Raw genomic sequence first — 15,521 nt, forward strand, 5'->3', positions numbered from 1 at the left:
ACTTTTAAAAAAAAATTACTTTGCAGCAAACAAATGAGGTCTATATCTTCCGGTTCCTCTTCTCATGGTAAGTTCTATTACCCCAAGGTTTATATATATATATATATATAGTTCCATTTTAATACGTTGTTCATTGAATTTTATTCTATCTTTACATATAGATTCTAAGTAAATTTTCAAGAGGAACGACTATGAGTTCTTTGCTCCTTGCCATATTTTCCCTGTGTTTCTCTGCCACAGTTTAGCTGTATTTTTGTTCTGGTCTTGTGCTGGTAAAAGTACAGTGTCGGAATGCTTTCATATTCATCGAGGTATCACTATTTTTGTTCTGGTCATTGTCTTTTACAAGCTAAAAATATGTTTTTTTTTTAAAAAAAAAAACTATTGATCTTCTGATTGATTTAATAGTACCATTATAGTTTAGACGACTGTATATGGACTCGCTTTCGTTGCCAAACCCCAAAGTAATGATGCATAAACTTTCCCTTGAGAACTCCATTACCATTTAAGCAATGAGCCCCTTGGACCACTGGGCCATGCATCTTTCTGTTTCCAACAATTTCCTTTTCACGGTCCATCATCTATGCATGTGCCTGTCGAGCATAAAGTAGAGTAAGCAATCACCAAGTGTTTTCTTTTGATAGCAAGGTCTGTAATTAAAGGATCATGATCTAAGTTTCACCATCATTACCAAGTAATGGATCCGGAATTATCATTTATAGAGCTAAGAACTGGAGGAAGACCGGAGGCAATTCTTTTTGGCACTTAAACCTTGTAGATTTTGCCGCAAATTCCAACTGTGTGTTCGAAGATTATGCTCTAATAGTGTAAAATCTTTTTGTTTACTATCTTTTCCCTTATCTCACTTCCTTGATCTACATTGAATGAGCTCTTGACGTAAGAATTCCATATCATTACTTTTTTCCCACCTTTATGTATTGTATGATTTGACAATGCTTTACAGCGTGTGGTGTCCTCTCCATTTTAGCTAGCTGCTTAACAGGCACATATGTAGTGGTCCTGACCCTGATGATGCTAACATTCCTTTTTGTGCTATCATGTATTTTATGCTTGCACTTTGAATGGACTTCCCTTAATCATGGAACGTGCTCTGCACCAACAGACATAGAAGCACCGAACTGCGAAAGACTGTTTCTTATCATCCGTGTAGAGCTAAAGAGAAACTGCAAACGTTTACTCAAGTCAAATATTCTTGAGCACTTTGCCCGAACTGGGTGTCAGTAGGGACTGATATCTTTTTATATAGGATCCCTGACACCAGAGCAATAATGATTCTTAATTTTATCTCACACTCGCCAAACAGGACCACTGATAATCACGTCGCAGATAGGAGTGGATAAAGTCCATTTTCTCTGATGTTTTCTTGAGGATGATGGAGGACTGGCCTTTTATTGTAATCACCCTATCCATTCTTAACAAATTCGGGCATATTACTTGATCTGGTTTCTGTGATGACATGCATAAACACACCACGGAAATCATGTAAAGTTAAATTTGTGCTTGCCAATCTCATGTTAAATTTTCCCAATTCTTTGTTTGTTCTTAATCAGAGCGTATCCATTTTCTTTTACTGTTACTGCAATTATTTACTAGCTACAAGTCTAGCAGATCGCCTGATAATAACAAAAAGGCGCCGAAGGAAAATATATAGAAGCCTGGATTCCAGTTGAACTTTACGTGGATCTAAACAATGAACATGACAGTTCACGATTCTGCTGAACATAGTTGTATAGGTGGTTCACCTTTGCACAGAGTTAATAAAGTGAGTGGCCCTACCTTTTCCATATTAATGGAGATGTCATACGAGATAGATTATTTCGAGCTCATCAGAGTGTTTTGCACTGATCATCTGAACATTGATTATGACTCGTGACATAAAAAATGTTCAAATTGTTAATTCAAGTCCGATGTTGTCTCTTTTCTGATCATTTCTGTTATATCACGTTAAACCCAGATGTGAATTTCCCCAAAACTGAAGATGGTTGACAGCTAGAATACCAATGAAAGAACTAAAGGTATACTTAATTCTTTAACATCTGACTCAATCCTAAATCCGCCCCGTACATGAATTTATGAAGTTGCCAAGAAGGCATTTGTTTGCGCTGTAGGATGAGAAATTCAGATTCTTGAAATATAAGACTGCTAATGTCAAATTAATGGATTTTCTTCCTATTATTTATGTGATTTCTCTGTATCCATGAGGGAAGCTAGAGACAGGGAATCTCTAGGGAGGAGATTCAGACAGACAACAAAGATTCGAGGGGCTACAGCCAGATTGATCCAGCTTTGAAATCTACTGTCACTACAGTATCCAGCCCAATTGAACATGGCACTCCTATCGTACCTTACATCCAGGACCGACACCACCGTATCCCCCAAAGCATGACAGGTTCAATTCACCTCCACCTGCTTAAACATTCTATCTCCAGCCAAAAGCAAGTCCTTAGTAGTTTTGAAAGACTGGGCTATTTCAAAGTTCAGGTTGTTGTCTGAAGCCTTAAATCAGGTTCAGCATGTTTCGCAAGCTGCCCTTAGTTTGTTTGCCTGTATGATGGTCTAAAAGGCAAACATGCATACTTCGTTGTAGCAAACTTACTTTTCTAATGCTTGTTTTTGGCTTGAAGATTCTGAAAATGGCATTTGTTTTGCATAGCTAAGACTCATTCTGCGACTCCTGAAACTGAAACCTTGAATTAGGCATCAGTTTGCTTTCTTTTAGTGCCCAGGGCCCAGGCATCGTTCAAGCTGACAAGGTTTAGCCTAACAAAATTTAACTACTGATGCATGCTGTTAAGTAACCTTAAATGGTCACATACACTGCAATCACCTAAATGAGAAATAAAAGCACATACAAGCTAAAAGTGACTGCAATAATCTCCTTCACCAACTTCCTTAACCACTATTTCTTCTGTTCCAAGGTATTCTGTGTGCCCTTTTCACATTTCTTTCGAGCACCAATCAATCATCTCTATCATTGAAGCACGCATCTGGGATTTTCATGAATGCTTCATCTCTCCAATTGGGATTATACCACATTTCCTCCTCCTTCCCACCATTATCATTTATTTTTACTAGTGGATACAACTGAGCCCTGAACCTTATCCTCATTACCTGGAATGCAAATCCCTGAGAGAATATAATCGTGTCATCCATGAAACTTCTTATAACATAATTAAAATCTTAATCTTATAGGCGTTCAAGTAGTGCATCTCTTACATTTTAGAGACGCATGCTGATTAAGCTGTTTGTTTAATATATTTTCATTCCAGAAAACCTGTAGGTCAGCCATGGTAGATCTAGATTGCAATGGTCGAAAAGGGAGGTTGTGTAAATTCTCCAAGACGTTGTTTTTTTACCCAGTGCTTCTTTTTAGTTGCCTCTGAATCTTCGGTTCTAAGGAAATTATGAAGCACAGTTCAATGCATGCACCACAAATCGCTTTCCCAATTGTTTTCTTTATAATTTTCTTTAATAACAAGTAGTCGCAATCTTTTTATATGTGGGGTTGGGTTGAGGTGGAAAGGTAAACCAATGCTGGATAGTTATGGGTCTCGACTAAATCGCACTCCCAATTATATTCTCACTTTCAAAGTGGGTTAATTGGTACCAAATTAAACAAACATCACTTAAGTGCTCTGTTTTGCTTTTAAATTAATTGTAGCATGGAGTTTATTTTAAGTCACATTCCTTCCACAAGTCTTATTATCTTCTTTTCTCCATATAGCCAGAGCTCTTAATGCGCCATTTTCATCTTAAGATATGTTGAATTGCCTTACATCTGGGTTCATCACTGATTCTTAGTTGTTTGTTCATTTTTAATAGATAAATCTAGACTTGATCTCTAATTTAGACTCTGTTTGGAATAACATTTCTAATGTTGTTTTGTAAAAATTAAAAAATTTGTTTTGCTTAAAATTTATGTTGTCGGATCGTTTTATGTGCTGATGTCAAAAATAATTTTTAAAAAATATAAAAAAGAATTATTTTAATATATTTTTTAATAAAAAATACTTTTTAAAACAATCGCTACTACACTCTCGAGGACCACCTGTTTTATTCTTAAAACTAAGTTAAGTTCTTGATATTTATATGGGATTCTCATGTCAATTTACCAGTAATAATAAATTTATATTTGAACATATATATTTAGATTTTAGATTATTACGCAAATCATGTGTCTAATCCCTTGAGTTAACTTGAGAATCTTATCTATATCAAAAGTTTAAGATATGTTTAGAGATAAAATTGATCCACTTAAAGATTTAATAACATAAAGGGAAAGAGAAATATAACTACATTTTTGCTCGTAGCCGCTGGCCTCCTCCTCCTCCTCCTCCTCCTCTAGCGGCCGCCCTTCAATTCTTGTGCTTGTTCACGGTGAAGGGTGGCGATAGTTTAATCGGAGTCCTTGTAGCTTGTAAGAGCCGGTGATGACAGAACAACCACTCGACCAAACCTTCGGTTGGGTTTTTTTTTTGGAAGATGTCTTTATTCAGTAACCTTTGATGGGCTCTATTTGGAATATTATGGAATAAACCTGTTTCTTTCTATCAAAATACCATGATCGATATCTAAATCTTATCCTTTCTAAATCATTACCTATCACCAAATTTAATTATTTTTTAAATAATTTTCATCATGGTATATTTCTTTTCTTGTGCTCTCAAGTATTATCTACCAATAAAGTATTTATTTTAAGAAATATATTATGGGGATTAAAAGTACTCTAGAAGCATCAATTTATACGACCCTACATCTCTCCATTCCCTTTTTACAGTTGACTATAATTGCTTTCACTGTTTTCTGGCCACAAGAAGTCAACTAGACATGGGTTCATAGGGACCGACCACCAAATTGAAAACAACTTCAATGGAAAAGGAAACTTTGCTGAATTTTCCAGGGAAGCTGACCTTCATTTGTTTACATGTAATTTATTGTTTCATGGTTCGGAAACAATATATAATTGTTGGATCCAGGCAATCAAGCTGCCTCTTGTCCGAAACTTTTTCTGTTAGTAATTAACTAGTTATTGTTTGAAATGTGTTTTTTTTTTAAATCTAATTATAAATAAAAAAGTTTATACATGTATTTAATTAAATATATCAAGAACTATTTGTTATAATAAATACAAAAAATAAAGTGTTAAACGTATTTATTCAACTCGTCTTGCTGCAGGTCGAATAATTATTTTTTCAACGTAAAAGAATTAACATGTAGATATTATTAGAATGTTTTTTTGATATCATAACAGTGAATTAAAAAGTTGATAATTACATATAATAAAATATAATAAATATTATATGCGTTAATAAAAACATATAAAAATTTAAGCTATTTTTTAACATAACTAAAGAATGAAATAATGTTGCAATTGTTACATTAAAATATCATTTTCATAGTCTCTTTATAATAAGTTTTAAAACAAATATAAAAAAACAAAAAATAGTATAAATAGATCAAATGTAGAATGATAAATATTCAAAGTATAAAACATAATATTTCTTTCCAAAAAAAGTAGAAAAAACTAAAAATATATAAGAAAAAAATAAAAATAAAAATAAATAAATAAATAAATAAATAAATAAATATATATATTAAATATAAAATGAAAAAAATATCAAGAATAAAAAAAACTTATTTTCATTTTTTAAAAAAAGCAAAAATTATAATCTTATAACAACTACAACACTACTATAAAACAATTTATGATTACATCATTTATATTTGAAGACATCTTTTCCTAGGTTAGTACATGTACAATAATGGAATACTAAGTACAACCTGGATCTAAGAAAGCAAGGCTAGTGGTCTGTAATCTGAGCAGGATTAGGGGAGAAATTAATTCTAAGAAATACAGGATTAAAAAAGCGTTAAAAGCAAGGGTTTTTAGAGAGGTTGAGAAAGATGGAATGAGATGTTGCATCTTACTGCGTCATTAATTAGCATAAAAATACAAATTATTAACTAACAAATGGTCTGTGTAGCTTAGCTTGCAAAAATCACATGGCGTTTTTGTCGCCTTTTTTAAACTTTTCTTCAATATAGTAGCATTTTCATACTGACGACACCAGCATACTCCCTCCTTGTCTGCTCGAGAGCTCTTTTCATCAAGGCTGTCTCTCTCAGTCTAGCTCAGCCACCCCTCTCTTTCTCTACCTCTGTGTGCTCTTTAATCTTGTTAATTCTGCACTTCCAGCAGCCTCGTACGTATATTTATTGATTGACCTAGGAGGATTGTCACCACAAACAATTGTTTTTTGCTCTTGTTTTTTTACCTTCTACTGGTTTTTCCTCCTCCTTTTTTATGAGATTATTGTTCAAGTATATCCATAAAAGGCTACAAAATCATTGGTTTTTGTTCTCTATATTGAAAGCCTGTTGACTTATACCCTGCCTTCTTCGCTAATCCACCAGCAAAGAAGTGACTTCCTAACGAGTGGCTTGGAAAATGCCAAAAACATGGACGTGGGAGGATGCTCCGCCAATTTTTCAATTATTCGTATGAACACAAGGTTACAAAACAAAACAATTCCTTGCTTGTGGATCGGTTGGATAGATGTGGTTGCTCCAGAATCCTACTTGACTTTGTTCTGAAGCAGGTAGATTCGTAACTCTACTGTCTAATTCTCATCAAGACTACTGTTCAGTCATGCTCATTTGACGGTACACGAGGGTCTTCTTCAAGCTCTCTGTTTTTTTATTTGACCATTGTTTTCATTCAAGTGACCCCTTTGGGCCAAGAACCTGGTTCACAGGCATCATTGGAAAGATTCATAAATCAAGTAATGTGATGATATAAATCTATAATAAATGACCCCAGCAGCCCAGCTTTGATTCGCTTACCTTTTCAGGGAACTATAATTGTGAGTAAATATGGAAAACCACCCGTAATCATTTTACAAAAATAAATTAATTGAAAGCAATTAACAGTTCAATTACTGTCGGTGTCCAGTTTCTTTTTTTGTTTTCTCGGCAATCATATATATTTTCTCGCACAAACTAGAATGATATAAATCTGCATACTTGAAAACATCATTTACCGAATTACCTTTGAAAAAAAAAAAAAACTAAATCCCTCTTGAATTATATAGCTTGGCAGGGAGCATGATCATGAATGTACTTAACAAATGACAAGCATGATGTTATTATACGGATGCTTGATTCAGTCAAGTGTGTTATCACCGTCACAATCCTAAATACCTAATCAGTAAGAAAAATGAAGCAAAGGATAACGAGTTTCCTCTGGCCTGTAGGTGTAGCGCGAGACAGAGACACCATTAAAAAACAAATACCAACCTTCTCAGTCAAATACCAGAACTCTATACAAAATGAAGGGGTGTAGTAGAGTAGAGTAGAAAAACCAAAGGAAAACCATGCTCTAACCGTAATTGAAAGTTTTATCAGAACTAAAAAATGGCGCAAACACAATTAAATTATCATTACTTCTCTCCAAAGATTCACCAAAACCTACACCCAAAACACACACACTCACATAAGCCCACCTGTGATTCTCCTCTCGCAAATCTCACCTCTCTCACCTACTCTCTCTGATCCCCCTCAAACCAAACCCAGAACAGAAGTACAAGGTAAAAATGCAGACAAATCCATCTGTAACCCATTTTGGGTTTCCTATTTCTTGCTCAAAATCCTAACTTTCTCCAACTTTTTTTGCAGGATTTAACCATGAAAACCACGATGTTGTGTCTTTAATGTGAGAGAAGCGTAAAACCTAAGCTTTTTCAAGAGGCAATGTGAGAAACTCGTAAACCAGATTCATCACACACAGAATGGTGGCTGCCTTTCCTCAAGCAGCAGCAGCAACAGCAGCTACTAGTTCAACTGACAAAACCCCTAATCTAACAAGACCCCCACTTTTACCTTCAGGGAAAGACCAACAACAAAACAATGGTAGTACACACATTGCAACTAGAAAACCCAGAGGCAAACAAGTCCCTTCTAGGTACCTCTCTCCCTCTCCTTCCACTTCTACGACAACGACCACCACCACCACTTCAAGTTCTTCATCTTCAAGCTCTTCATTTCCAAAGAGACTTACTTCTCCGTTACTTTCAAGGTCTACCAATTCTGGAACTTCACATACACCATCAACAACAACTGCAAGTCCTTTTCTTTCTGGGTCTAAAAGATCCCAATCTGTTGATAGAAGAAGGCCTGTTACTTCTTCAAGGGAAACAACACCAAACCCACAAGGCAATGCTGAAATGTCAGCTGCGACGAAGATGTTGATTACTTCAACAAGGAGTTTATCAGTTTCTTTTCAAGGTGAGGCCTTTTCACTTCCAATTAGTAAAGCTAAGTCTGTGACACCACCACAAAATAACGTGGCCAGAAAAGCCACTCCTGAGAGGAGGAGAGCTACTCCTGTGGGGGATCAGGGTGAGAATTCTAGGCCTGTGGATCACCATAGGTGGCCCGGGAGGAGTAGAGAAGGGAATTTGAAGGAGCGGAATCAACTGTTGTCTAGGAGTTTGGATTGTAGTGTTGTTGTTGGTTGTGGTGGAGATAAGCGGGTTGTTGGATCTGGGTTAATGGGGGTTAAGTCATTGCAGCAGTCTATGATGGTTGGTGAGGGTAGGAGGTTGAGTTTGGATTTAGGCAATATTGCTAAGCAAAACCCAGATACTATTTCAGTTAATGAGTCATCTTATACTGGTGATCTCACTGCTTCTGATAGTGATAGTGTCTCCTCTGGTAGCACTTCTGGAGTGACAGAAATTGGTAAATGGAAAACCGGTGGCATTGCTGTTTCGGCAAGGTTTTGGCAGGAAACTAATAGCAGGATGAGGAGGTTGCAGGATCCAGGTTCACCCTTATCTACTAGTCCCGGTTCTAGAATGGGTGTTTCACCAAAGGCTATTCAATCAAAAAGGTTTAGTAGTGATGGTCCTTTGGCTTCTCCAAGAATGATGGCGGCATCACCTATTAGGGGAGCTACAAGGCCTGCATCTCCTGGTAAGCTTTGGACATCTTCATTTTCATCTCCGTCTAGAGGGATGTCTAGTCCTTCAAGGGTGAGACCAATGAGCAGCAGTACACCTTCCATTCTTAGTTTCTCTGTTGATTTAAGGAGAGGGAAGATGGGGGAGGATAGAATTGTCGATGCACACATGTTGAGGCTTCTGTATAACCGTTATTTGCAATGGCGATTTGTAAATGCAAGGGCAGATGCTACCCTCATGGTGCAAAGACTGAGTGCAGAGGTATGATAAACTGAAATATCATCTAGATTATGTTGTTTTCAATTTATTCATTTCAGTTCTCTTTGTTTAGCTTAGTTTATATCCTGTGGATGCACCTTTTCATTGGTAATAGTCAATGTTCGCTTTTCATTGCTAATATTTGATGTATTCATTTTGGTGTGTGAACGTGAAAATAATGTCCATTTCAAATCTGAAAGTGAATGCTCGATGAAAATGCTATTATTTTCTTTCACTGCTAGCTTCTGTATGTTATTTGCTTTGTAATGATGTAAATTGTTTAGACTTTTCGCATAAAAAAGTACTCTATGGAGTGGAAAAATTAAGGACAGTGTTCAATAAATTGGCTTCCAGAGTCCAAACAATGGGGCTGAACCATAAATCTAAGCAAGTAAATTTCTGTGTGTATTTTTGAGAATTTGGTGGAGATAATAGGTTAAGAATAAGGACCTTGACTTAAGGTGGTTCACAATCAAAAGGATAACATTAACGAGTTTGCAAACTTGATTAAGTACTTGCTAGAGATGGAATTTACTTTCTGGATGGCTTTGGCATGCTTTTTATTAAAAAGTGTGCTGCATAACTATGGGCAAGGAAAGACTTCGTGATTAAATTGAGGATTTATGCTATCTTAAATTCCCAAGAGGGACATGATTATCTTCGTGCCTAAGACAGTATTCTACACATCATAGTACTTTCTCTAAGATAAAAGGAATGGCCAAAACTCCATTCCCTTTTATTCCTAGGCGATCTGCATCATTTACAGAAATCATATGTGGAGTTCTGGAGCTTAGGCATGCCATGAGTACCTTAAAGAAACATTTTCCATTGTATATGTAATCAATAACAATTCCTATATATGGGCCCATGCATTACTTTGGATTGCATTTGGATTCCTCATTCAAGTCCATGCTAGAATCAAAAGCAACAGTGGAGCAGACAAATTGGGAACTAGCAGGGCAGAAGTTGTATTTGTCTAAAGAGATTGTTGACTGTACAAGTCTTCCCTTTCAATAAAATCCAGTTTTCACAATTAGATTAAGAGTGCATAAGGGATTGGTAAAGGTTCAAAGGGATGTTTCTGTTGAAAGAGTACTAAAGGGGGAAAGTGGAGGGAGTACACAAAACAATTTTAAATATCGTTTTAGTGAAAGTGACTATACATGTTTTAAATAGGATAAGAAGTTGCTACTTTGAATAAAGGACCTTTAGTTCAGCGATTTTGGTCTTATGAACGTGGGAAAGGGCAGTTTGAGGAGGTATACGAGACAAGTTCTGATTTCATTTCAGTAAATGTCAGTATAGATATTTTAAATAGGATAAGGAAGTTGCTTCTTTGAGCAAAGCGCTTTTAGTTCTGTAATTTTGGTGTTATGAACATGGGAAAGGGAAGTTAGCGGAGATGGATTGTAAACTCAAACAAGGGAAGTGGATGGATATTGGAGGTTATGAGAGATGCTTTGATTTGGCATTGAATGCAGTGGAAAAACTTTTAAATCCCTTCTACTATAATTGCTTTTCATTAAGCTAATGGTTGTCAATGACCTGCTTTTGAGAATTATTTCTTGATGCTGTTATAGGAATGCTTGAAGGCTTCAGTATCTGATTATCTTCTTGTCTCCTTGCCTTTGAGGTTTTGAAGGTGGTACAGGATTGAGAGTTGGTGCGAACACTTCCATTCTGGATAGTTTCAGAGTTTGTGGTGTTGGGGATGCAAGAGTTTTTGATGTTTGTACAAGATCAAAAAAAGGCTGACTTATCATTTAACTTCTTTTAGTAATTCGAGGTTGTTCCACCTTACATGGTGTCCTCTCCTCCGAAAGCATATGGAAGGAAAAATGCATCCTAAAGTTATAGTCTAACCTTGTTTCTGTTTGTGTACTAGCCATACTTGCCTGGCATGTTTTGCTCGAGCTAGTAAAGTCTAAAGTTTAGGGTAAGTTTAGCTCGTGTTTCTGAAAACTGTTTTTTGTTCTTGAGACAAACCCTTTTTCTGACTGAAAAACTTGTTTGGCTAGCTGTTGAAAACAATTTTCTGAAAATCTGTTTCTCCAAAAAAAGCTCCATAATTAACAGGAAAAAGGTTGTTTTATGTGTTTCCAAAAGCTCTACTAAAGAGAGGTCATGAAGAAATAAAATTACAATTAAGAAAAATTTCATCAGTTTTTTCTGTCTTGTTTCTGAAATACATTTTAGAGAACAGGAAAATGGAACAGGAACCAAATAGGATCACCAGCATTCAGCATAAATGGACTTCTATGCACCTCATAATTTTATAACTGTATTCCCGCCCTCCACTTCATACTTTGCATCTAGGTTTGTGTTTCATTGACTGTTTTTTGTTTGCATTAACCTTGTGAGACATTGCTTTGATTCAGGAGCTTGTTCTTGCAGTACTGCCTACAGAAACTTCTGTTTCTACTGGCTTCTAAGCCCTATACCCTAGCCTGAAACAATTTATTTAAATGAGTTACTTTGTTGCCAAAATTTCAGGAGAAGTGTAGCAGACATATTACTTTGATTTCACACTCCTAATGCTATTCTTTCTACCAGAAAAATTTGTGGAATGCATGGGTAACAATCTCAGAACTACGGCATTCTGTCACTCTCAGAAGAATCAAGTTAATATTGCTGAGGCAAAAGCTGAAGCTAACTTCTATCCTCAAGGGACAAGTAAGATTAAGAGATTCACTTAACTTTTGTTACAGTATTGAACCTCTTCATGTTTCTTATAAACAGTCTGTATTCACCACTGGATTATCTCTTGCCGTCATTAATTTATGCTAAGCTTAAATCTTGATGTTTTGATCTGGCAATGCATAATGGGAACTTCAATTTATATAGTGATGTAAACTGGAAGTAACTAGGAAATGTTTAGAAATCAACAACTTCATTCTACAGAGATTCGGAATTCTATGACCAAGTATGAGACACTTGTCTCATCTTACTGGGGGTTTTCAGGGAATAGTGAAAACTTTTTATTTCTAATTTTTGGCACCTGGTATAAAAACCCATCATTTTGCCTTTCTGTCTCATGTTACCTAATTTTTCAGCCATTTCATCTTTTTTCCTGCATATAGTATATCTTTACTCGAAAACTCACAGCTTGAGAATTAGTAGATAAGTTAAACCTGAGAGATCAATTTAGCCCTTAAAGGTTGCATATCATTTGGTATTTATACCTGTCGGGTTTGGACCGATCAATTTCTCTCTCATGTAACTTGTTAGTGGCATACAGATTTTGGAGTATCTATACTGTTTGCCTGCTCTTAACAGTCAACTGTGCCCCAAATGCCTTCCAGAGTCATTTTTCTAATGTTTACTTTTATTTGGAACCTGACCTAAAAACAATTAAGACCATAAAATTGTTTCTAAAATCATTTTGAGAGATTAAAAAATTTCCTGTGAACTGGTGAAGCATTTATAGGACTTGGTGTTTGCGTATACTATAGATGCTTGTAGAACTTTATCTAGATTTCCTTTAGTTTATTGATCATTTTTTCAGGAGTAACTTTTTAATGTAAGTTGGTCATGTGCCTTGTATATCAAGGGTCTCCAATGCCATGATGAATGATTATTTACTAACACCCAGGGATTAGTCATGAGGGTTGTGTTGAAGTAGATGAGTGTTATTTTACTCTATTTTGGTACATCCGGAAACACATTTAGTATTTATTCATTCTGGTTTTCTCATCTTCATCACTTAAGTTCATTTTACTTGGTGAATGCAGATTGCTCATTTAGAAGAATGGTCTCTTCTTGATAGAGATCATTCAAGTTCCCTTGAAGGAGCAACTGAAGCTCTGAAGGCCAGTACCCTTCGCCTTCCAGTTGTTGGCAAAGCAGTGGTACATGCCTTCAGTTTTAATCATCTAAGATGAAAGGCAGCATTTTACAAGCTCAACACTAGCAATACCGAGGTTAACAAACTTTACTTCTCTATATTACAGGCCGATGTACAAAATCTGAAGGAAGTTGTCGGTTCAGCTGTTGACGTGATGCAAGCAATGGCGTCCTCAATATGCTCACTATCATCGAAGGTAACTCATTATTGTAATCATAGTTATATGTAATATCTTGAACTCAAGAAAGGGGTTGTTTAACTGACAAGCATGCCAAATATTCTTCTAAAACATAGCAGAGTGCTCCGACGACAAACTTTAAGTTATTTAGCTTGTCTTCTAATTTCTTAATATATGAGCAATAAAGCATTAAAAGATGTTTTTAGTGCTATGTTGATGAAGAGTCAGGATTTGCTGACTAGCTCGGTCTCCCAGTTTTGACTCTGGTTTGAGGGAGTTTGCTGGATTATGCGCAGTCTGGCTCATGGTTTGCCTGATTTGACAAGGTAGACCTTGGACAGGTCCTGTTTTTAAGTGCAGTGGACTCCTATTGTTTGGCAAGTACACTAAGTCCTGTTTTGACTTAATGTACTGGCACTAAGACAGGTCCTGTTTTCTCTCTTTTTTTTATCCTTCAAGACCTAAAATCGCATTCTCCCTGAAATAAAATCAGTCTTGTCCTTTCAAATCAGTGTAACAGAAATTGATTGTTTGGCAATTGGCATCGAGACATTAGCTAAGTCATTCCATCTTCATCTCCTATGACATTGGCTCTCATTCCTGAAACCCAATAGCACCGGTACTGTGTCATCGTGGTCATGTGGTATCTAGAACAATGCCAACTTAATGGCTGGAAATAACTTGATTTATTCTGACCTTGATAAATCAAGGGAAAGGGGCATGAAAAAGATGTACTAATGCAAATAGATTTGCTCAACATCATTTGGTTGCCGCTTTCATGGACTTTTTAGAGATGCATGTACTTCACATCTAAAAAAATTTGTCGTGCACAGGTGGAGGACATGAATTCGTTGGTGGCTGATCTTTTGAATGTGACTGCTAAGGAAAGACGCATGCTTGAACAATGTAAAGGTTTCTTATCCGCCTTAGCAATCGTGCAGGTAACGGTTGTTTCTTCTGGCTACTGTAGGATTAGGGGATTATTTTCCTCTCCATCTGCTTACGAAAGATTATACATATACGAACAGGTTAAGGACTGTAGCATGAGAACACATACATTACAACTAAATCGTTTGCCAACTACCAGCAGCCTGACAACACATGTGTAGAACTGATCTCACTTGACCACTCACTCTAAAATGCTAACATGACACCCGACACTTCCTTTTCCATTGGGTGGAGGTGAAGTAATACACATGGACTGAGTAGTTAGTTTTGGCTTCACGTTTGGCATTTTTTGAACCACTTGTGGTCTTGTATCTCTTTTATTCCATGTATCTTTATATCCCATGACAGGAAGTGGTTTGTCGCCTCCTACTAATTAGCTGTATACAATGCAAAAAGAAAGTAATTGTGTATATATATGTAACATTTACGGTGGTTCATCTGATTACTCAAAATTATGTAGTTCTTGGCCTACTTGATCTTGTAATCTGAACATGGTGTTGTGAACTTGTCATTCTTTGTCTTTTGGTTGGAAGTCTGGTCACAAGGCTTCTCAATTAGTAGTAGTTCACTGAACAAGTGAGCACGTCGCAAAACAGCGTCTGAGTTGAGTGAAACCAATCATGGTGACGGCTATTTGCCAAATGTTCATGCTGTGTACTTTATTCCGTGCGCTATGACACGGCCTAGCTTTCAATGTAAAAAAAGTAATAAGGTGATGCAAGTATTTCTAAAATGTTTAAAAATAATTTCAATGCTCAGGTTGTTAACTTGGTCGGGAAAAAAAAAGAATTTTATACAAACTTGTCTAATTTAAATAATACAAATAAAAAAATAAAGCAATAATAAATAATTGACAAAAAAAAAAAACTTGACTTGAGCCTATTTGTTTTAGCATGTAAATTTTATAAACTCGTTATGATATTGGAGTATTTTTGTTGAAAATAGATTAAATAAAATTATAAAGTTTAATTTTCAAATAATTATGATATTGGAAAAAAGAAAGGAGGAGAAAAAGTTTATTGAAATCCAACCACCTTGTCATCGTATTCACGCGTGCCACCAATAAAAAAAAATTATCAAAATGCTTCTAATACCATTCTGGAAGGTTGCTTTTGGACATAGAACGATGTCACATGCTTTGTCCACTGTAATGCACGCGCCACTAATTTTTTTTTAATAATATTTATATTAATTAAAAGACTAAATTGATCCAATATCAACTCATAAAAAAAAACAATTTGAAAAGATAAAAAAACTCTAGATACAAGTTTAATAATTTTTGTTTTAAAAGAAATATAATCCTTATATAGTG

At 35.8% G+C, this 15,521-nt stretch overlaps 1 protein-coding gene and 1 long non-coding RNA gene across 2 annotated transcripts; both read left to right on the forward strand.

Annotated features, from left to right (window-relative positions):
- Window positions 1-1,866: 1,866 nt before the first annotated feature.
- Window positions 1,867-2,655, forward strand: LOC133690340 (uncharacterized). Its single transcript, XR_009841421.1, has 2 exons — window positions 1,867-2,036; window positions 2,229-2,655. It is a non-coding gene; the product is annotated as an uncharacterized LOC133690340 (long non-coding RNA).
- A 4,604-nt stretch (window positions 2,656-7,259) lies between these two features.
- Window positions 7,260-14,720, forward strand: LOC133671062 (QWRF motif-containing protein 2). Its single transcript, XM_062091690.1, has 7 exons — window positions 7,260-7,607; window positions 7,696-9,242; window positions 11,793-11,912; window positions 12,971-13,087; window positions 13,190-13,279; window positions 14,095-14,202; window positions 14,290-14,720. Exons 2-7 carry the CDS (start codon window positions 7,809-7,811, stop codon window positions 14,368-14,370), a joined length of 1,950 nt encoding a protein of 649 aa, XP_061947674.1. The 5' UTR covers window positions 7,260-7,607; window positions 7,696-7,808; the 3' UTR covers window positions 14,371-14,720.
- The last annotated feature ends 801 nt before the right edge of the window (window positions 14,721-15,521 follow it).

This window comes from Populus nigra, chromosome 1 (assembly GCF_951802175.1).
Source record: "Populus nigra chromosome 1, ddPopNigr1.1, whole genome shotgun sequence".
Lineage (NCBI taxonomy): Eukaryota > Viridiplantae > Streptophyta > Magnoliopsida > Malpighiales > Salicaceae > Populus > Populus nigra.

Excerpts from the sequence above, each read along its gene's own strand:
- LOC133671062 (XM_062091690.1), top strand. The coding sequence starts at position 7,809 with ATGGTGGCTGCCTTTCCTCAAGCAGCAGCAGCAACAGCAGCTACTAGT. Across the intron at positions 13,280-14,094 it reads TATGCTCACTATCATCGAAG|GTGGAGGACATGAATTCGTT; the intron begins GTAACTCATTAT and ends TGTCGTGCACAG. Across the intron at positions 14,203-14,289 it reads CCGCCTTAGCAATCGTGCAG|GTTAAGGACTGTAGCATGAG; the intron begins GTAACGGTTGTT and ends ATATACGAACAG.